Below are 22,296 nucleotides of genomic sequence, written 5' to 3' on the forward strand. Positions count from 1 at the left end.
TACATGTCTTCATACCTCTCTATTCATCATTGTAAACCTTTCTGCTTGAAATGAGAATGCCTTTACTTTTTGAGTTGTCCCTACCCAACAGGCACCGAAAACGTGAGGCTTCCATAGCTAGTATTCCTGCTTTCCAGAGATGTGCCAAAATGCTATTGCTGATCGAACAGCTAAAATCCTGTGAAAATTCTGCCATGTCTAACAGTCTACATTGGGAAGAAATTTCTCCCATCTTAATCTGTGATTTTACTCATCTTCTCCTGAAGTATATAGATACAACTTTGATGACTACTCATACGAGTTTTTACAAGGAGTCGACTGCAAACCCTCGCATTCCGCTTATATTCTTAAGTGTTCTTACGCTAAGACGAAACTTAACAGAGACCCATTTTATTTCTAAATTAGCGTTTTCCTTGTTTAATGAAGATTTTTCTTCTCTAAATTGTGCTGACACTCCCTTCAATACTAGCAGCACTTTTTTCTATACCAGCAGGATTACCATGTAAAATTTCATACCTGAACTTAGTCTTCAACATCCAAAATGGCACCACCAAAAATCTTTTGCTTGATTTTCTTCATACATCAAGAAATAAAGCATGTATTTCCCCCCCTTCCCTATACCCCTTAATCCACTTCCCAGCTTCTCCTCATCCTTGTTCTTGTTAAGAAATTACACTGGGCACTAACTGCCACTCTGTGCTCTGGGGATGGCAAATCCCCTTTGGTTTTACTCTTCTAATTTAATTCTCCACAGCTGAATGCTCTAGCACGGACAATACTTGCCCTTCCGTTCTGTGAAATACCTGACAACTTTGGAAGCTACTGCAATAGATGCCTATCCTTTCCATTTACTTCTATGCAGTTATGACTGCAGTCTGCTCTTAGAACACATGCATACCTGCTTTCTACTTTTACAGCTGTAAAATAATGATAATCCAAATCTATATTTTTACTCCTTTATCTATTTTCCTTTTCTCCATGTATTTTTCTTCCTCAGTTTCACAGTTTCTTCCTTTGAAAACTCCCAGTGATAAAATGCATGACATAATTTAGTCACTTCTATTAAGGTTATGAAGCATGTACACCTTTTGCAGCACCAATTTCTGCAGAAAAACAAGCCATTTCATGAACTCAAGTATAGCTTTATCCATATGATGACTGCTTTATGATTTCCTTACTGTTATACCTGCTGAAAAGATCAGTGGTTGTTCCAGGGTTGTGAGTAGCATATGAGAACAGTTAAAGCTGTCTGCCCAGCAAACGTCCCACTGCACTCAGTCCCAATACAGACAGGGATCTTAGGCACAGCTGAACTTGTAATAGCAGCCGAATGGCAAGCAGACAATAAATTCTCCTTGGCTCACATGCATTAAAAGCATCCAATTCCCACATTCCTCTGTTCCCCCCCCCCCCCCCCACATTGCACACAGAAATTAGGTAATAAGCCCTCAAATAAATTGATGAAATGTAAACAAAAACATTTAATGATAGTAACCAGCCTTCCCCCCAAAAAAATATCTATTTGAATGTAAATACTATATTTAAACTTCTTCATAATTCAGATGATAGTAAAGTTTTGAAACTTATATAAAAACAATGAGTAACGGTATACATTTCCTATGTTTTTTTTTTCTCCAAGCGCAGTGTAAGAACAGGTCTGACAAACTGCATGGACAGGCTGCCCCTTGCACTAAGCAGCAAGTCCTGCCTAAATTTACCAGCAGAGGGGGCACTAGGCCAAGCGTTAATAAAAAGAGCTGCGCACCAACTACAACCACTGGGACTTGGTGGTTTACGTGTCAGAGGAATGTATTCTGCCACAAATCTTTCAAATGTCTTATTAGTAAGCAAAAAAAAGATTTTTTTGTTTTTGTTTTGTTTTGTCCCCCCCCCCCTTCCCTCCCCCCCGGCGTGGATACACACATGTAATAATAAGGAAAAGCACAAGCCTACCACGGATTTCCTAATCAATTACTGGGAAATATTTAAGGTACTTCTTAAAGGTCTGTACAGAAAACACCCATGGAATACAGAGATAAATTACCTCCTGCCAGTCCGAGGTATGCAATAAAAAATGTTCTATGACTGTAAGCCAGCTGTGGCTATCAAATGCAATTAGAACAAGTTACATTCATTAATGTAAACAACACTATCCATCATGCAAGCCATAAGTTTCTATGAAAATAAGTACTGTTTCTGTGGGGTGCTGAATTCGAATTAACAAGACTTCTTTTTAAGATAAAGGATTTGACACTTTAAATCAAAAACATACATCAAGGGAAGCATTTTTGCTTCAAAACAGGGAGATAGAAAAGTAAGTAGAAAATACCACTGTGCAGCAATTGCTACTGCCATCTTTTAAGCTAGTTGAACAGGCTTCACATAGAGGCTGAACAACTCACAACCACAGCTTCCTTCCAGTAAAGTCTTCTTTCATTTCTTCAAACTATTAAGCAATTGTGTATTTTCTATGCTTCTGCAAAAAACACATACCATCAACTAGGAAGTGAAATCACCCAACCCAGTCACACGAAGTATTTTCTTGGTGCTTTGACATCTGCTTTAAGTGTAGCCTAGCTGGAACAAGTTATGTTTTACAGGTAAACTTGCTGCCTGGACTTGCCATGGAGCAAAGGTCAAGTCATATCATAGAAAATATAAAAGCAAGCAACTATTTGTGTATCAAAAGTTAAAGGGTCACGTACAGTAAGCAGTAACTGAAGATATGTTTCTAGATCCACATACTTGTTGATAGCCATGCAGGATATCATATTACATTAGACCAATTAACTAGCTCAGTAAATTAGCAGTGAAACAAGAACATTATTCTTCCCGCAGACTTATTACAATTAATGTTTCTCTGGAGAAAGGATAGAGGGAAGAGGTAGTCCCTAATTTTAGCCAGAGATAGAAAGAAGCAGCCCACAGAGCAAGAGTAACACAACAAAATGAAATCTTAGTACTGGATTCACCAACTGCTATGGCTGAGTAAGGATATTCAAACTGCAGGAAGTGTTTTTGTTTGTTTGTTTGTTTTTCCTCCTTAAATAGTTCATACTTTATTGATCATATAAAGTGTGTTTAAGAGGGAGTTGGGGAAAAAAAAAACAACACACAACAACCCAACAGATAAAGCCAGAGTACATAGATACTCCAGACAGGAACTGAAAAGCATTAGATGCCTTTACATTACCATGCAGCCAACTCTGGAGCATACCCATATTTCTGGGCCAAACTACAGTGGTCACGAGTTAAGCCAACACTAATTTTGCTTACAGATTGCAGCATTAGATGATCTGTTGTGCTGTTATGCTAAAATGTTTGATAGCTGGCTTTACAATTCTTCTCTTAAGCAAGGGTATGTATTACCCATCTCGTGCATACCACACCCATTCATTCCTAATAATAAAAACAACCGGAGAGTTGCCCACATCCCCTTCCTTTGTTGGGTTGCCACATAGCCTTTTACCTGTTTCATGAAGAAGAAAATCCCATAGGTAAAGAAGTTCCCTTGGCTCATGATTTTGGTACCTCTGATTACAGGTTGCTTCAACAAATGTTCATCTCTAGCTACAGTAATAACTTTGTGCTTTAGTATTTGTTATTGAGGAATATATATTATGTCTGTCTTACTGCCAAACAGACAGCTATGAAGACTTCTGAGAACAGGCGGATAGGTCAAATGTGCGGGATCTTTACTGAGTGACTCTACCTATAACTTAGGTGGGAATTTGGCTTTTTTAAAGCATTGGTGCATAGAGGGTATATACTCTTTGTCCTTTATGTGCATCAAGAAGTGATATGCTCAACACATAGCTCAAACTTCTACCTATCACCCTATTTTGCATACTATAAAAGCTTCCTCTTTGAACTAATGAGGATACAAAAACTTCAGACGCACCTTTATTATTAAACTTACAATAATTATAAAATTATATATTTAATAATTATATTATTAACTTATTATTTCTCTTAAGAGGCAATTTTAAAAAAACGTACTTGCATATGTACACAACTACTACAGGTTCTGCGATAATTCCATTTCTCCCTGAAATCTGTAACTTCAAAATTAATTTGTTTTACATCTACTTCCCACAGTGTGCTACGATAACATTATGGCTTAGTTTGGCAATGAACAGAACTGCAAGTCATTATGACTATGATTTTGCAATGTATTTCTGCTTCTGGGAGTAGGGTGGATATTGCAGTCTTTAAGCCAAATTCTGTCTTCTGACTAAACATGTTCCATTCAAAGCATTTCACAAGAGGAAAAATAAACTCTGTAAAGGCAGCATAATGTTAACATATGTATTCCCAGATACATAACTAAGATCTCATTCAGGTCCTACCTGTCTATTCTCAACACTTACAAAGTCACCCAGCATGACTTGAAAAGGACAGCCTTTTTTTCCTTCATATTTCAGGCTTCACTGAATTGTAAGAGAGATGAATCATTACATGAAACATTAGCATCTTTAATATAAGAACAGCTTTTTTTTTTTCTTTTTTTAAAATGTAATGAATCAGTGATTTATGACAAGTATGTGACTGCTTTCTTTGGCAAACTGTTAACGTTTCCCTGTTACTACCAGGGATTAAAAGCAATGTTTTTTTCAGCACTTACTTCCTTGTTTGTGCTGCAGCAGCAAGTCTGGTACAGGACGGCATTTAGTCACCTACTTACTGCAAATACATTTATCTGGAGAAAAAAAAAAAAAAAAAAAAGTCACACAAAAAGCAACCGAGAATGAAAAAGCCTTGCTAAAGATGAAAGCCTAAATACATTTACTTAAGTTTTTCAAACTTGTATGGCTTTCTGACCTCTCAGCTAATCTATCTGCATCTACAGCTACCTCATTTGCTCCCAACATATCATGCAGTGTAATAGAAGTATTGAAATAAATTGCACTTCGTAATGCATCATATTGATCCTACATGAATTTTGCAGTAAAAATCTGCATATGCTAAGACACCTGACCAGGAATACAAGGAACTCCAGCTTTTCCAAACTTGGGGATGTTGACAATCCATGTAACAATCCAGCAGGATAAGGTTGGCATTCCTTGCTTACACCTCGCTACACGCACCAGTTCTGTCAGAAGATAAAACATAGCTCTGTAAAAAAGGCTGAGGAACCACAGTAGTCCTCAGACATTAGCAGGCTACCTCTGGTCTACCGGAAGACTGATCTCATGCCAGATACCATACAAAAGGAGTAGAATGACAGGAAGTGGCTTGAACATTGGAGAGTTTTAGAAAACGGTTGTAACCATGAAGTGGGAGAGCAACAGCTCTGCCTTCTGACTGCACCACTTCACAGAAGTTCCTCCAGGCAATGCTGAGTGGGTCACTACAGACCTCTGGTCCCCACAGTCTGGTTTTGGTGCTGTATCCTACTGACATTTTGTCTCAAGTCTGTAGATACCCAGTTTGACACCATCTGATATCATCTATGTCTGTACAAAACCTCCACTCACTCCAGCAGAGAATTCTACTTTCAAAATAAGAAAAAAAAATGCTGTGTAAAGTCACAAATTCAAAAGCGACCACCCCCTGCCCTGCTTCATGAAGCCAGCAGAACTCCAGCTGAGTGAGTTCTAGCCTAAAAAATAATGTTTCTGAATTTACTCAAAAAAAAAAAAAAAAAAAAAAAAAAAAGGTTACAAAAGGGAAAAAGCTGTTTCTCAGCTGTTGCTTCGGCTGCCACCATCATGGTCTGCAAGGCTACAGGAATCCACACAATTCACAGTATTTAGGAATAAGCAACTACTTGACGACTTCAAGCTTGGGGTTTCAAACATGAACAAGTCACTTTCACTTTTTCTTATCAGAAAACAACAACTAGATCAATCAGATTTCAGTCAGAAAACAGACCTTACTCAAAGCAAAAGATGTTCTGAAGATAGTAAGTAAGGGAGAGAATCCCATAATATTATTAGCAGACATTGTCTTCAGTTTTCCACAGCAACATAATTAAGAAATAGTTTTCAATGAAATGGAACCTACCTAACAATACAATCTTAATATGTTTACAAATTTAAAGAAAAAAAAAAAAAACACAAGTGTTTTACCAGAGTTTTAAGTGAGACAAAGCATACTTAAGAATGAAGCAAATTAGAATTTTCTTTTCAGAACTGAAAAACAATTATTCAGTATTTGCTGTTTTTAATGCACATAGAGAAAGTACAGGAATCTTTGATTAAAGAGCTCAGACTATGCATCTTTACCACTGTTACAAAAAAAAAAAAAAAAGAAAAAAGAAAAAAGTCTTACTAAAGTCATTACTGTGGTGGGTTTATTTTCTCTCTCTCTTTTTTTTTTTCATAATTTCTGAGTTTAAACCACCAGCCTAATTATAAATTGATCTAATCATTTTACATGTTTAACTTCCTATAACACAGTGCAGGTATGCACTAATAAACAGTGCTAACAGTATAAGCAAGTTAGACCAAGAAAATTCTACGTTCTTCTGATGTATTTGTTTTGGTGGATGAAAGAGAGACAGCGTGAGGAAGAAAAGTGCACCAGCAAGGTAAATAAGGAAGGAGTTTCTGCAGCAAATAGGAGGGTGTGAGAGGCAGAAATCAGGTAGTACCAGGTTTCTGATATAGTAGGGATCAAATGTTTGAAGTTGAAGAGACTTGTTTTCAACTGCTTGACAGCTTATAAAGCTGGAAACACATTTATCTGAATTTTAATAGACTATCACAAGTACTTTCTAAGTATTACAGGACCAAGGTCACAAGGATGACTGGCTTTATCTTAAAACATCACATTGTGAAGTCTAATGTATTTGGACAAAAGGATTTTAGGAAGCGTTACACATGTGGCCAAACCTTAGCCACCAGCAGCAGTAGATCTGCTGCCCAGTGCAGGTGCACAGCCACACACAGGCATCAATGCCCATCACCCAGACAGCTGGCATAGCCACATACCACAGTAGGGCCTGATGTCTCCAGACCAGCCTGGCCATTTCGTGAGGAACCACAACCTGCAGGATGGTAGCTGTGGCCTGAGTACAAGATAGGACTTGAGCAGCATAGACCTGCTGTGCCATGGGGCACATGGCCAGGCAGGTGGCCTCAGCCCAGCCCCACAGCACTTGCACCACACAGGTGGCCTGACCTTGACAGTCCTACATGTAGACAAGAGCAAAACAAAACCAAGCACTTCTTTGCATTCTCTCACTGCTGTTTGATGAGACTTCTGTTGTTTTTTTCAGACCAGCATGTGACAAACCCAGAGAAATTACTTCTGGGACTCTGACTTGCTAACTCCACTCCATCACACCAAATAAAACCCAGTCATCCCCTAACACCACAGTTACTATTTTCTAGAATCTTCCTCATTTGCTATATAGAGAAATCCTTTACCTCACAAACTACTTGAGACAGCACACCACCACAAAGGGAACTCACCTCCTTAGTCCTCCCACCTAAAAATGGTGTATTTACACAAAGCCCAGGCATGGCAAGTTTACTCTCTTTGTACCTCTTTTCTCCTTGCTGCCATCATCAGCGCTGCTGAGGGCTCACAGCCTTTCAGTGCTCCCGCAGGTGGTCTGACAGCAATGCACATCAAGGCTCATCCTCCTGCCCTCCCCTGCCTCGCAGAAGCGGGAACAACCCAAATGGCACTTACTGCACCTCCTTAATGAGGTGCTAATGAAAGCCCCGAGTCCCGCCATTACCCACCAGCTGCGGGCAGCCTTGTGCTCCCTCCTCTCCACTGAGAGGTGGCTGAGGGAGAGGGCAGCCATGGGGCACGGAGGATCCCTCAGGATTCCCCCTTCAGTGTGGTGGTGGCGGGTAACAGCTCTCTCCTGTTGCTCTCTCCTGTTGGCTTAGCATGTAATGGAGTTTGTCTCTGTGAGGGGTCCTCGGAGGGCACCACAAATCCCTCATTAATTCTACAGGAGGACATTGCATCTCCAGTACCAGGACCGGCAAGAATTGACATATGTTATCTGAAAGTAACATATTATTAAACGAAATCCTTTGCTCACTAGGCCAAAGTACAGAATGAATAGGGTTGATAGAGCCTCCATGAAATGCCGGAAAGGTGTCTGATCTTTGCACGGGGAGAGGCCTGTAGGTGCCTGTTCACTCTTTGGACTTTCTGTGAAGGGTGTAATTAGTGGTGATGGCTATTTTATGATGGCATAGTGCTTTCAGCAAACAATCTGCCTGCTGTCTATTCAAATCAGCACCTGAAGGTAAATAGTTGCTGAGTCCGGCCACAGCTCCCCAGGTCCTCTTCCTCACTAATGCTCCTCTATTTCCATTTCAGTCAGGCTTTTAGGTGATCGTGTTATCTTGTGTGCTGCCTATATGGCAGGCATGTGCTATACACTGAAGACTTCAGACAATGAATTAAAACTGTGCTGAGTAGTGTGGCCATGTTTGATCTGAAAGCTTTTTTGGGAAGCATCCAACACCAAACACTGGCCAGAATCTGTGAATCATTCCCATTATTCTTGTTTTCTACAGTTAGTCCTAGGGGCAAGAGCCCTCTGCACTGAGACAGATGACAACTGGAGGATGAACAATTTCCTTTAATGACTGCACCAGGCCCCACTGTAAATAACTACTTACTACAGAAATCACGTGCACCAATGAAATAACTAGGTAGTAAACTATTTGCAGTGGAGAAACATGGAGGAGTAGGGCTGTCAGGCAGAGAAATGCTGACACAGAGGCTATCATATGCAAAGAAAACCAAAGGAGAAACTCAACACAGGTCTTGGATCCCACAAATCTTGTATCATTCTGTTTAAGCCTTTAAGTACTACTGTAATATCAAAGACTTGCAATTAAAATAAAGGTACATAGCAAAGAATGTATTTTTTTTTTTTTTTTTGATTAACATTCAGTTAAAATGAATTCAGAGTATTTGAAATTTTGCTCAAAGATTTTGTGAACTTACAGAGTTAATACATGAAATAATGGTCCTTACAGCCAGGCCATCAAGCTTGTCCCGTGTCATGGCTTAAGGATATGTATGTTTAAAGGTGTATCAGATAAGCTGGAGAAAGAGTAGAGGCTAAAATGAGTTCAACTATTAGGTTTTATCCTTCTTGGGGGCCTAGCTCTCTTATAAACTAAAGAAAAAGTAAGTATCTTAGTGAAAGGCTGGGAGACAGATCAGGAATTTTTAAATGACTCCTAAAACAAAAAGGAAATATTTTAGAAGGCTGAAAGAGCTGGCATTTTATAAAGCCTGAATCAGACCCCAGAACAGACAATAGCACTCAGGTTCCCGTGTAGGTTACTGCTCCATGAAAGCAAGGTTTTAAACATTTGTTAAGTCTCTGCGGACTGTTTGAACTGATGGATTTGTTTATTTTCAAAATTACATCAACTTTTCTTGCCCCAAATTTTACTTTTTTTGGGGGGGGACAATTATTGCTTCAGTTTGCATGCATACTGCAGAAAGCAACATTCTATTCTTCCAGAAAATTACTTACAAATGGGCTTTAATAATTATCAGCCAGCTGCAGTTAGAAAAGCCTAACTTGTATAGATTCTAATGATTTCAAATGGTGACTAGCACCATTAAAAATCATTGCTAATGGTTTTTAATCCATATTTGAAACTTTAACAAGTCAGTGAGCATTTTAATGAAACTTTGTAATTAATGATAATTGGAAGTGATACAGCTCCATGGAAAAGTACTAGACAGTGTAAGTGAAGACAGTGATTGTTTAAAAAACAAAAACCTAGAACAGAAGATTAAGTAGAACGCAGAAATAGAAAAGAATGGAGAGAAGGAAGAAGTGAAATTTATTTCAACAGCCTCTAAATTGCACAAAGAATAAAAAGTCATGGGTTTGCATTACACAGGACAAGGAAATCTTACTGTTCTCATAAAAGTAAACTCATAAAATTCAACAGATTAAATCTTTACTGTCTTAACTCTGATGTTTGCAGAATAAGGAAACAATTTGTATATTGCTTTATTGCTTTATGTTGAGCAATTCTGGGGGTAGATACAGCAACTGGCCTTGGTATTCCCAATTTATGGGAGTAATCTAATCAATACAGCAGATAGAATATTCTTAGGGTTGGTCTGAGAACTCAAAAAGTTGTCCCAAGGACTTGAACAATCCTCATAATGTTTTTGAAGTATACAAAGAGATGATGATTTCTCACATTATGTGAAAACCCTTTCCACAAATCTATGTGTTGTTTGTTTGTTTGTTTTAAATGAAACATGTAACAAGCAAAGCATTGTATTATTGCCTTTGCTATTATGCCCTAGGAGACAATGAGAAGAAATAACCTGGGACTGATGGTAGTCATGCTGCCTAATGCGCTACTGGAAGACACCAGTGAAAAGTGTTTAAGTACAAAAATCATGTAAAAATGACTTGTTTCCCTAATGTTGACATACTTAGGTCTAAAGAAGTATTCATAGACCATACACATGATTTACTTAAGGACAAACTCATTTAATTAATGCATCAACTTAGAGCACAACACAGCACATCTTTTAATGTAATAGAGCAACGTATGTAAATACACAGTAACTTACCAAAAATATTTTTGAAACATTTCTCTATTTAAATGATTAAAATTTTACTCCCCAGAGCACTGAATTTTTGTGGTTATATAGTACCTGATTGTCTTGTAACGTCATTCCTTAAAATGAAAGCTAAGCGCGTATTCTGAAGTCCTGTTGTTCCTCTCGCTCTTAAATATAAATGCTGCTGAGTCATACTTATTTATTATTTATACTGTATCTGCACACAAGTGTGGGATAAATAACTTTTTCTTCTCAGCATCGAAAACATCTTTAAGAAAACTTGAAGTCTCTGAAGCCAAACTACCTTAAAATTTTGGAGACAGCTTTATTAACTTGTTTTGTCTTTGCTGCAGCAGAGGGAAGCTACAGCATTAGGTTCACTATTACACACTTGAAGGGGAACTTCTTCAAATCAACTTGTTTCAGTTTTGCTTTCTTCCTCTCAGCAAGTATCATGCCTTCTGATCATCCAGTGTAGAACTATGTAATATATATGAAAAAACTTGCAAGGAAAACATACAGAAAATAACCACAAAACGACTGTTTCACCATTGGATGTACATATATCCCCTCGTTAATTTGTTGGGATTAATTTGTTGGGATTTTGTCCTTTCCCTAGCCAATCCGTCAGTAAACAAACTAAAGGGAAAGTGTCTTTCTGTGGAGTCATTCCTAAATTTAATGTGTTATTTTCTCTTTGTTAAAGCAGAGGTCCCTAATATCTATTTAAAAACAAACAAAACAAAAGAAAACAAACAAAAAGCCCACCAAAACTGTTAACTGTGCTGCATATTTAAGCTTGAACTACCTACCACAAGATGAAGAAATTAACATTATAAGTGGTTTTGGGTAATGTATTTCCCAATTCTAGCATTTTTTTCTAAGTTTAAACAAGAGCAATATTTAAATATAACAGAAATTCTCTCATTTCTAAATCCCTTTTAGCCATGCTGAAGTCTTATGTTTTAACCCTTTAGTCTCAAGTAACATACAAGACTCCCTGGTGTATTAGGCTGAGCACACGTGCAAGCTTTAGTATTAGGAATAGAACCTTAACTTCATCTTACGTTGTCATCACATCTAATGTAGGAAATAAATACAAGTGTATTTTATGATGACATATGTTGCCACACATAGACATCCTCTGGCTATGATGACTATCTAGTCTGCATACAATATTCATACCGCATTAAAATATAGGATAAAGAGGGAGCAGACCAAGAGTCTTAATTTAGAAGGGCTTTTGGGTAATTCCCATTTATGGAATTTGCATATAACATTGCAAAAGTTAAACAATTTTATTAAAAAACACTGTAAAATTACAAAACTGATCTATTTTGAGAAAATAAAATTCTACATAAAGGGTGAAGGCTTTTTCCATATGTAATTACCATCTGAATATTCAACATATGACATCAAATGCAACCTGAAAATGAGCTTTGAAACAGATTTTTGGACTATGTGGATGTTGTATGCCAACTTCTAAGGCAAAATGAAACTCCTCATCCAGAGTCCAAAAAATGTAGGGAGACCCTAAAAACGTAGCAGAAGCATTTCCGCACACTGATTTCAGTAGTCAAGTTTGTGCAGAAGTGATTCCACTAGATTCATAGAGTACCTTTTAGAGCCAACAGAAACTTTTCACTTCGTAAGCTTTTTGACGTTTTCCAACTCTTCTATGGGTTTCCATTTCTGATGGATTGTTAATAGCTGGATTCAAAGGAAAACATAGAAGAAAAAATGAAAACATGGAAGAAATTAGCAAACCCTCAGTATTTAAGTTCACTCTCAATAAAATGTTAGTCTTCTCCCCACAACACCATACATCAACTTATTGGTGATGAAGGATTTCTAATAGCTTTATATTTTCCTAATAGAAGTAAGCAAAAATAACAACTAGTATCACATCCCATGATATGTTGAATAAAATCTTGATATTAATAAAATAATAAACCTAAATATTCCCAGATAATTGTATTTTTCCTTGTCCTAGGTGCTCTACTAAATTAAGATTATTTTTTTTCCTTAAAGCTATAATACCCAATAAACCATTCTCAGTCAATTTTGTAATTCAGGAACAATGCAAATGTAAACAGCATTTCCTTTACAGTCTGTATATCTACTGTTATCAATGGAATTTAGTAAGTAGATGCTGTGGGGGCCAACACCAACAAATAGACCACGAATTCAGCAGCTGACCAAGAAGGAAATACCTTAATTACTATCATTAAGTAATGTAGGGGAAATTTTTTAGATAAAGTAATGAGCTATGCAATCAGTTCCACTTTTAAACAGATGTCAGCTTTACGTTTTTTCCTCATCAGTATTTTGCTAGTTCTTACACATTGTAGTTATTTTATTGGAAAAAATATGCTGTTTACACTGACTGTATTATTCACATTAATTACCTTCTGAGGCCGGGTAGGATCAATAGTTTCCCATGGCTCTGGATTGCCATTCTTGTTAATGCTTTAAGAGAAGAAAGCAAACTAGATACTATGTTTTAGGGTATGAACTTGTACATACTTTTCTTACATGAGGAGTCTATTAGCAGTAGAACTATCCACATAAGTAACTCCTTGAAACACATGTTTACAGGTTTGGTCAACTCTGTATTTTAAATTCTGGTTAGGCATAAATTACGGTTTGCTTTATTTGTAACTTCCAAAGCACCAACATGCCAATATTGTTTGAGTATAAATGTATTATCTAACATAAAGCAAAAAAGCTGAAAATCAAAACTGAATAAAGATGCAAATAAAAAGGGGATTCTGATCTTGATGGCTAAAATTGTCTATTTCAGTCACTTTAAAGTAAATACAAAATTTCCCAAAAGCTTAGAGAGTGAAGGACTTGCCTCCAGTATTTTATATTAACTTGTTTTAAGTTCGTATTTGCAAATACTGTTCTTTAGATACAGCCTGCTTGCCCTCTATCTGAATGGCCTCTACCCAATTGTCTGAGAACAACTATAATCTATTACACCTAAAGCCAAGAAAAATAAATATTATCTATTAAATCATAAGCTGGGAAGCCATCTGCATTACACTATATTTAATTTTTCCAGTATTTAAAGTGTGCAGATATCTTAATCTTTCCTAGTACTTTGGAACATGCACTTGGATTATTACTTTTTTTTCCCAGGAAAACATAGCTGTCAACTGCCTCCCTCGAGATCAACAAACCAACATAAACTCCGAGCAGTATTTTGCTTACATCACATCTGACTTGCTGAAGAGGGAATAGGCAGAGAAAGCAACAGCCCCAACTGCTGCGAAAGACACGACTCCAACCAGGGGAATGAGCTGAAAGACACGAAGGGCAGAAGAGTTGAGGAACTCCCTGTCCTGGCTGAGCTCGGGAGGGATTTGTAGGGACAGGGGGCCCGGAGGTGGGCTGAGCTGCCGCATCTCAGGTGGCAGCCCCCGGGCTCTGGGCCCCACCTCTGCACAGCCGCCGCCGGAGCTCAGAGCCGACCCGAGGCACTTACTTCTTTTTTCGATTTGATTACGTGGAAGAAATTCGTGTTCATCCTCGCTGCAGCTGCGGACCTGGATGAACAAATGGGGCCGCTACCGAACCTGGGCACCCCCTGGTCGCGGGACTCCCAGGCAGGGCGCAGCGTTACCTGACGGCCCGGCGAAAAAGCAACCCGTCAGCGCTGCAGCGGGACAACAGCACGGGGCGCCGCGCTCCCTGCTTTATATAGGCGCTGGGGCACATGCCGCCCCGCTCCCCCGCAACGTCCAGCAGAGGAGCAAAAAGCGCGGGCGCCCCCCGGCGGGTATCCCCAGCTCATAAGGGGAGCGACGCCGGCCGCTGATCGGAGGCTCGCCTCGCTCGAGCCCTGCTGCCTGAGGCCGTCAGGGTGAAGGCCTCGGCCTGCCTCGCTTCAGCGCTTGGCGAGCGGTTTATGGACCGAAAGTGGAGCCCAACTGATATGTGGCCCAGTTGCTGCAGCAAAAACTTAACCGTGGCCCTAAGCTTTTAATTGTATGGGCTTTGGAAACCTGCCTCTGAGAAAGCAAGCCTTTAGATATGCACATATGGAATGGCTTATCTTTTTGCATAGTACAGGACTTGGTTTCTCATACTTCACATTCTGAAAGCTTTTCTGCCTTCAGTAGTCACTCTGTCCTTTTTAACTTCACATTTTAAATTAAATATTCTTACTGTGCCAGCATTTGTAATAAAAACTAGGAAATGTATAGTAAAACAAAGCTGTTTTGTAGTACTCCACATAACTATCTCAATTACCCATTTCATCCAATGAAACCTAGCCCAAGCAACCATCATTTCAGTTTATTCATTACTGACATTACACATTTTTCACCAGTGAAATTTTTCTGTATTTCATACAGCTTGAAAACTACAGTAAGTACAGTATGAAAAAGCTGGAAAGATACAAAACACTTCAAATCTCAGTCTTAGTGATATATTTAAAAATACTTATGCCACATCATTCCTTTTTGATTCAAGACGTTAATTCTTGATTATAAAATTTTTCATAAAATTCCAAGTCTTTTGTGCTTAAAGATGGTTTTACAGTCCTCTGTGATTTTACAAAATGCTCATGTTTTACAGTAGTTGCTTCAAGTCCATTCTCTTGCAATGCCAACAAAGCAGCCTTAAGAAAAAAAAAAAAAAAGCTTGAAATGCTTATAGTATTGTCACAAAGAAGTTACTGCAAGTATTTTAAAATATTTTACATGAAACCAAATTTTAGACAAAGTATCTGAGAACAGCACTGTATGAATTATATTTATCACTAGACACACCATCAGGTAAGACTAGTGTAAATTTCACATTTCCTTTTGGCTGTATAAGAAAACATATCCTTGATCATTTACATATTGGATTTTCTTCCCATTTTTTCTGCCTTCAATGTAACTTTGCTCAAGTATTTATGGCCTGTTCTATTTTTTTCCACTCTAGCCTGGACAGTACATGCTGCTTTCAGCTAAGAATGTTGCAGTTGCTTGCACTACACAAAATATGATTCCTACGGATGTGAGCCTGAATTACAAAGAGCCATATGAAATACAAGGTAGTACAGCTCCCACTTCTGCCGGTAGAATAACTTCCACCAGTAAATTATCACAGAAACCCTTTATACTTATTTGGCTTTTTATTTAAATAATTAATTCTTATTCACTCCTCCTGTTTTATTCATTCTCTTTATTTTCAGTGGTAGAATAATATGTACTAGAGGTGGCTTGGTAACCTCTAGAAGTTAAACTATAAATTAAACCTTTCAAAGAAAATAGTTATTTCGCAGATTAACCATGAATATCTCATACCTCTTTGCATAGATTTTCAATATCAGATCCAGAGAAGCGGTCTGTTAGGACTGCTAAGTTTTGCAGTGACACATCAGAATCTAATGGAATTTTTTCTGTGCAAATTTTCAAAATGGAAAGCCTTCCCTGTAAGTTGACATATATTAAATGAGAAAACAACCAAAGTAACAATTTGCTCCCATTCCAAAGCAGTAAAAAATCTGAAATCAGACTTAAGACAGACCTAGGAAATTACCAAAAGCAGAACTACTCTATTTTTTGTGAAAAAGTAAACAAAATACAATTAATGGAAATATTCACTCTTGCGGTTACCTCATATATTAAAGTCTGGTATTCAGAGTTGCTCATTACTTCATGAAAACGCTATTTTACACTGAAGTTTCTGTATTTGTCCTGCTGTTGGTCATCTCTTTTTTTGAAGGGCTCAGGACAAACATTTATACCACTGAACATTTACAGGGCACAAGAGAGATCTGAAGCAAGGACAACCAACTTGTTCTAATACTTCCTAAACTGCAGCTTGATTCTGTAAATAAATAACAGATTTTGGCTGCCTTCTATATGCAATAGTGTAACTACATGCACCAGTTCAAAAATTACTGGTATTTAAATTACAAATTGGATTATTCCTTTTTAAACTTCATGTACTTTGAATCTGGTGACTTATTTTCAGTGAACCATCCATCAAATTCTTAATATATAATATATATTCCTCTATTTATATTATTTTAATATTTCCCCTTTACTCCTGAATTAAAGTATGCTGGCAATTTCTCTCTCTCCATTTGAAGCCACATATGGATTTGTAATACATCACCTTCAGATCCGGAGGTGGAATATAGATCACCCTGTCTAGCCTTCCAGGACGCAGTAAAGCATCATCCAACATATCTGGTCTATTTGTTGCAGCAACTACCATAAAATCTTTGTTCAAAGTTTCCTGAAACTCTAGCTGAGTAAAAAGATTATATAAACAAGTTAGTGCAACATGGTTAAGATAGGTATTATCTACAGACATTTGTTAACTACCAGTAAGAAAATAAAAGGGGAAAGAAGAAAATGCATCTCTGTATGAGTCTATTTTCCTTTTAATGTTAATATTGTATATATTATTATATATAACATTTTATTATTTTATATTAATATTTTGCTTATGGGTATTTTGTTTGGACAAAGTCTTATTGGTGAACAGCATATACAAAACCAGCAATCTATAAATGGTATTTTATAAAAATCAGAAACAATGACAGAATAGAATAATATGTTTTTAAGCTTAAGAATTTTAAGTTTAAAAATGTGAATGCCAACAACTAAAAAATTACCTGTCTTTCCTTGTCACTTAATTCTTGACATTGGCCCTCAACATATACTTTATTTCCTCTTCTTTCTGTGACTTTCAGTCCAATGCCATCCAACTCATTAAGAAGAACAGAAAGAACTCGTTCTGAGACACCATGGCCAGTTTTACGGTGTGACCGAGACCCTAAGATAGAATCAATCTCATCTAGGAATATTATTGCCGGAGCGCTTGCTCTTGCTTGGCGAAAAACCTATTTTTGTATTGATAGAATAAAATGTTAATGCATACTTTCTACTGGGTAAGGTGAAATCACCTGTTTACATTCACTCTATTTTGACTTAATTATGCAACTTTAAAGATAAATTCTTTCACAAAAAAAGATGCATTCATTCGCCATTCTGGCTTACATTTACCACAGACAGATTCTGCTTTTTAATTAAATTCTTATGTGAACTAACAAGAGGGTAGAAATACTTCCAAAGTTTAAAACTGTTATCATTTCAGGGTTAGATTCTCCATTTATATAAATGTGGATGCGTTATTTTTTTCTATTTTAAAACTAGGTAAGTTTTAACTATAATTTTTCCAATAGCAAAATTTAGGCCTAACTTCATAGAACTTCATAAAAATCAGGCAAAAGTAAACTTTAGATCTCATATAAATTAAAAACTGTACCTGAGACAAAATCTTCTCTGAATCTCCAACGTAGGGTGAGAAAAGGTCAGCACCACTTACAGAAAGAAAAGAACAGTGACAACTTGTGGCCACAGCCCTCACCAGTGTGGTTTTGGCACACCCTGATGGCCCATAGAGAAGAATTCCCTTTGGATGAGACAGACCCATCCTAGCAAACGCCTGAGGAAATTTCATAGGCCACTCAATGCACTGTCAATACATAAAAAAGGGATGAAATTCTCAGTGAAGGAACTAGAGTTCATAGCCAATCAATAAAGCAGCTAAGCAAAGTATTTCTCTCTTTGGTTCATGCATTAATTTGAAATCAACACAGAATACTAATATGGTCTTTCTTGGTATAAAAAGACAGACCCCCCTTGTTCCCTTTCCCTTCTTTTTGAAGTTTCCTCTCAGTCTCAAACAGAATTAAGAGGCAATCCTTGAGGAATGACATCCAAGAGCCACATCTGGCTACAAAATCAGAAATGTACTGCTGCAGAGTTTTTCAGATACTGGAAAGCATGATAATTATTCCATGGTATTATTGCTGTTATGTTGGGACAGGAAGGTTTTTAAATCACAAGCACTGCAATATCTTAATGTAGTATAAAATAATGTTTAGAATACAATTTAGAATCATGTAATTTGCAAGAGAATACATTTCTATAATGTGGCACATAGAACACCTTGGAGCACATGGTTATTAGAAAGTGCCTTTTTATCTAAATACATTTTATACATTACCTGTTTTAACTTCAGTTTTACATCTTCAAGACCACCTATTTGCTCCCAAGTGACTGGGTTACACTCTTTTAGTCCAATTACACTTCGAAAAGAGGATGGTTGAATTTTTTTAAAGGCTTCTTGGAAACTTGCCATGTTAATCACCGTTTCAGTTGAATCCTGAAGAAAACCAAATAAAGCATATTAATAATGTTTTTACATAATAATTTACAATGCCAAACACTTCACAAAAGGACAAATGCAATCAATAGTCAATTAAATTCGTGCCCTAACAAGCTTAAGCACCGCGTACAAAAAGATGTAGCACAAAGTAGAACATATTCTCCTAATTGAAAAGTTTTTATAAGAAAAAAATAAAACACAGTTTTATCAGAAAGAAGTATTTCAGGGAAAACTACTGTTTTTCCCTAAATTACTTTTCCATTACAGAGTGACCTACAAAATCAAACAGTTGCTAGATTCAGGATTATTACACATAAATGCCTTGATTCTCTTGAATACAAATGGTCTAACATTCATAACTCTTAAAAAGTCTGCAAAGTGCAGTTATTAAACTGCAACTGCAGTAAAAGCATTGGTATATTTACATTTATAACACATTTGGTGCTTTTCAGCATTTTAGGTTCTGACTTTTTCATCTTCTTGAGAATTTCCAGGAAAACTAAGTATTAATGGAGAAAGTGTAGTACGTAATAGTTACATTCTTCTTGATTAATTTGCAAGCATACCAAAGAACTGTGGAACAAAGCCTGCATAGCAGCTTCTCTGCAGAGTGCTGTAAGGTCAGCTCCAACATACCCAGTTGTAATTTCAGCCAGTTTAATCAGATCAATGTTTGTAGAAATTGGCATACTAGATGTAAGCAACTGCAGGATTGATCTTCTCTGAGTAAGTGTTGGTGTCCCAATAATAACCTAAAACAAATACAATACAAATTTTAAGGAGATATCTTGCTATATTCCTCTTATTTTGTAGACCTAGGCAAGCAACTTTGTCTCTGCTTTATACTGTTTTCTGAAAATTTACCTACCTGTATTGCAACTGAAGAGTTTTACAAGAACCTACTAGCAGCAGCATACAAATGATAATTTTTTAAAGCACCTTTCATTTATGCTTACCTTCCAAGTGAACAGTGTTGTATAAACAGTTGTTCATAAGACACTGTCAGCTACTGTTCAGCAAATACCGTTTTAAGGTAACGTAAACGTAAGAACACAAGTCTTAGGCAAATATGTTATTTCAGTGTTCCCAACAGAGGAACAGGACATATGTCTCAAATCTCTGGAATTCCACTACAGAACATGACTAGTAGCCATTTTTTCCTCAAAAAAAATGAATAATTGATTTCCTTTCCAGGGGGACAATTAGTAATGTGTAACAGGGTTTGCTTACCTCTCTGTCAAATCTGCCAGGTCTTCTCAGTGCAGGGTCTAAGGCATCCGGCCTGTTTGTTGCTGCCATGAGGACCATTTTGCCTTCACTATCTACACCATCCAGTAGTGTTAGCAGCTGAGCAACAATACGATCTTCAGGAGCATTGTTTGAACTTCCTCGCTTTGGGCATAAGGAGTCAATCTCATCAATAAAGAGAATAGTTGGGCCTTCATGGGACATTTCTCTGCCCTTTTCAAAGACTCTTCGCAAATTCTCTTCACTTTCTCCTGGCCTGGAACCATACAGGGCTGGGCCACTGATGCAAAGCAGGTATGCACCCACTTCTTTTGCTACTGCCTTTACCATAAGAGTTTTCCCCACACCTGGAGGGCCTGTTAGTAGCACCCCATTAGGGACAGAAAGTCCCAGCTTCTTAAAAGTTTTTGGAAAACGGAAGGGCAGATCAATCATTTCTTTCAAAGTCCTTCCCACATCATCCAGTCCTGCAACTGAAATTTTTCCTGTGTTCTCTGATAAGTGCTTGTACCTTTCTAGAGTGACCACCTCTTTAATTTTTACACTTGTTTGGGGGGTTATCAGTCCAGCTTCCTCTGTCACAGGGTCTACAGAGCGCATTTCAATGTGCGCCACGGGAGTTTCAAAATTTGGGGCGACAGTAACAACATAATGTTGGGAAACATAAACATTTCTTAACAGGTCCCTGATCGTCTCCTGAAGCACTGCTCGGGGCATGGACTTTCGCAGCGCTGAGCTCTTCAGGACCACGGTCACGGTCGCCTTCTTCAGGCGGCAACAGGGCAGCAGCTGCAGCCGGCCAAGGCTCAGCGTCAGGCCTCTCAGAGCCTCCACCGCCACCCCCGCGGTCCTGGAAGCCAGGTCAACCTGCAGGTAACCGTCCGCCAGGTCCGCCCTGGGCCAGGCCGTGCACAAACAGCTCCCGCCGGGCAGGGAGATCCTCAGCGGAGCCCCGAGCGGAGCACCCAGGAAGGAGAGGGCGGCAGGGCCCAGCCTGCACCTCTGCGTGCCCTCGTCACCGGGTTCGGGCGGGAGCAACTTTAAGGGCGCCGCCTCCATCGCGGACAGCGACCGCAGCGCCGCGGAAGCTCCCTACTCACCCCTCACCTGGCAGTTCCCTTCTCTCGCTGCCGGCGGCCATCCCTCATTGCCCCGCGAATGCACCGTCTCGGAGCAAGCGCACTCAGGGAGAGCACCAGGGCGGGACTTCCCCGTCGCTCCCGCTCCCGTCTCTCTGTTGCCCCCCTCAGGGCTGTCAAGGCACTGTGAGGCGAACCCCTGGCTCACAACCCCCTCTCAGCCTTTTAAACTATCCGTTCCCAGCCGAAATAGGGCTAAAATACCCCTTGTCGAGGCCAGCCTTGTTCTCCTCACTGCAGGACATGCCGGGGATCCCTCGCCTCCCTCAGGTCGTCTCCTCAGCGCCACCCACTCACCAGATCGGTGCTTCCCAAGTGCATTCCCAAAAGTTGGACGCCCTTTTTCCAGTGGTTCCCCTGGCTCAAGGCAGTGCCATCAGTTGGGGTTGAGTCAATTCTAGGTGCTAAGTAACAGAAGCAAGTGGGAAGCCACTGAATTGCCTTGAGAAGCTGCTGGTACAGGTGAATAGGAGGCAGAAATTTATTCAGGAATGGGTAAATCTGTCATAATGCATTGTTCTGACATATTCAATCAGTGTTTGAGAAAAAACAATTTTATAACTGTTCAGCCCATGGTCTTCTTAAATTGTGCCATGAATTGTGCAATAGTTCCATAAAAACCTTTCAGATCTGCCAGCATTGTAGGATGCAATATAAAGTCATGATCTGTGAGATGTAGAAAGTGCACAGTTTTACTCCTGGAAGTAGCTTCACTATGAGTGCAGTTACACATGTACTTCATACACACAAGCTCTGTTTGAGACTTCATATGTACGAGGATTGGCATCTCAAACACACGGCACTGGTCAGACTGGTACGTTCATAGACAGGCATGGAGGTGTTTACGGCATGCCTACAAGCTGTCCAGCATGCACTTTGAAGGTCTCATGAGGAAAACATGAGGAGATCTCTTTTGTGGTGTCCTGTTTTATCACATTCCGTGATGAACCAAGGGCTGTATACAAACAGTAAGCAATATGAACAAAAACAGGCAATGTGAACATCGCCAGTTCAGCTAATTTTAAATATGCATAAGAACTCAATATAATGGAGTCCAAAAATCATTAATTCAACTGTTTGAAAGCATTCTTTTTTTGACCAAACTGTAGTACCAAGACCTTGTTTATATACTTTTACAGGAAACATTGCTGAATAACTATTCTGCTTTGGAATGCCTCAAGTGCGTCACTTTGAGTACTCATGC

The 22,296-nt window shown here is 38.7% G+C and overlaps 2 protein-coding genes across 3 annotated transcripts; both read right to left on the minus strand.

Annotated features, from left to right (window-relative positions):
• Positions 1 to 8,538: 8,538 nt before the first annotated feature.
• On the minus strand, positions 8,539 to 14,159 carry C10H15orf48 (chromosome 10 C15orf48 homolog). 2 transcript variants are annotated; one of them, XM_035335292.1, is made up of 5 exons: positions 14,015 to 14,159; positions 13,741 to 13,829; positions 12,933 to 12,993; positions 12,143 to 12,234; positions 9,767 to 12,057 (listed from the first exon to the last, which is right to left on the minus strand). In XM_035335292.1, the coding sequence occupies exons 1-4, from the start codon at positions 14,054 to 14,056 to the stop codon at positions 12,166 to 12,168; spliced, it is 261 nt and encodes an 86-aa protein (XP_035191183.1). In that variant the 5' UTR covers positions 14,057 to 14,159; the 3' UTR covers positions 9,767 to 12,057; positions 12,143 to 12,165. The 2 variants fall into 2 exon arrangements, with proteins under 2 accessions (XP_035191182.1, XP_035191183.1); XM_035335291.1 differs by having other exon boundaries at positions 8,539 to 12,234.
• Positions 14,160 to 14,805: 646 nt separating this feature from the next.
• On the minus strand, positions 14,806 to 21,128 carry SPATA5L1 (spermatogenesis associated 5 like 1). The gene is made up of 8 exons (XM_035336159.1): positions 19,936 to 21,128; positions 19,272 to 19,457; positions 18,544 to 18,702; positions 17,800 to 18,009; positions 17,147 to 17,374; positions 16,642 to 16,776; positions 15,825 to 15,950; positions 14,806 to 15,151 (listed from the first exon to the last, which is right to left on the minus strand). Exons 1-8 carry the CDS (start codon positions 21,010 to 21,012, stop codon positions 14,999 to 15,001), a joined length of 2,274 nt encoding a protein of 757 aa, XP_035192050.1. The 5' UTR covers positions 21,013 to 21,128; the 3' UTR covers positions 14,806 to 14,998.
• Between the last annotated feature and the right edge of the window lie 1,168 nt (positions 21,129 to 22,296).

This window comes from Oxyura jamaicensis, chromosome 10 (assembly GCF_011077185.1).
Source record: "Oxyura jamaicensis isolate SHBP4307 breed ruddy duck chromosome 10, BPBGC_Ojam_1.0, whole genome shotgun sequence".
In the NCBI taxonomy this organism is placed as follows: Eukaryota; Metazoa; Chordata; class Aves; order Anseriformes; family Anatidae; genus Oxyura; species Oxyura jamaicensis.

What these genes read in the sequence shown, in the direction of transcription:
- C10H15orf48 (XM_035335291.1), bottom strand. Translation starts at nt 14,056, where the DNA reads ATGAACACGAATTTCTTCCACGTAATCAAATCGAAAAAAGAA. An exon ending in TAATCAAATCGAAAAAAGAA is followed by an intron (nt 13,830 to 14,014) that starts GTAAGTGCCTCG and finishes CGTGTCTTTCAG; the next exon opens with CTCATTCCCCTGGTTGGAGT. An exon ending in ATCCTACCCGGCCTCAGAAG is followed by an intron (nt 12,235 to 12,932) that starts GTAATTAATGTG and finishes CTTTGAATCCAG; the next exon opens with CTATTAACAATCCATCAGAA.
- SPATA5L1 (XM_035336159.1), bottom strand. Translation starts at nt 21,012, where the DNA reads ATGGAGGCGGCGCCCTTAAAGTTGCTCCCGCCCGAACCCGGTGACGAG. An exon ending in CTTTGTTCCACAGTTCTTTG is followed by an intron (nt 18,703 to 19,271) that starts GTATGCTTGCAA and finishes GGTTTTCTTCAG; the next exon opens with GATTCAACTGAAACGGTGAT. An exon ending in TAAAACTGAAGTTAAAACAG is followed by an intron (nt 18,010 to 18,543) that starts GTAATGTATAAA and finishes ATGTATTGACAG; the next exon opens with TGCATTGAGTGGCCTATGAA.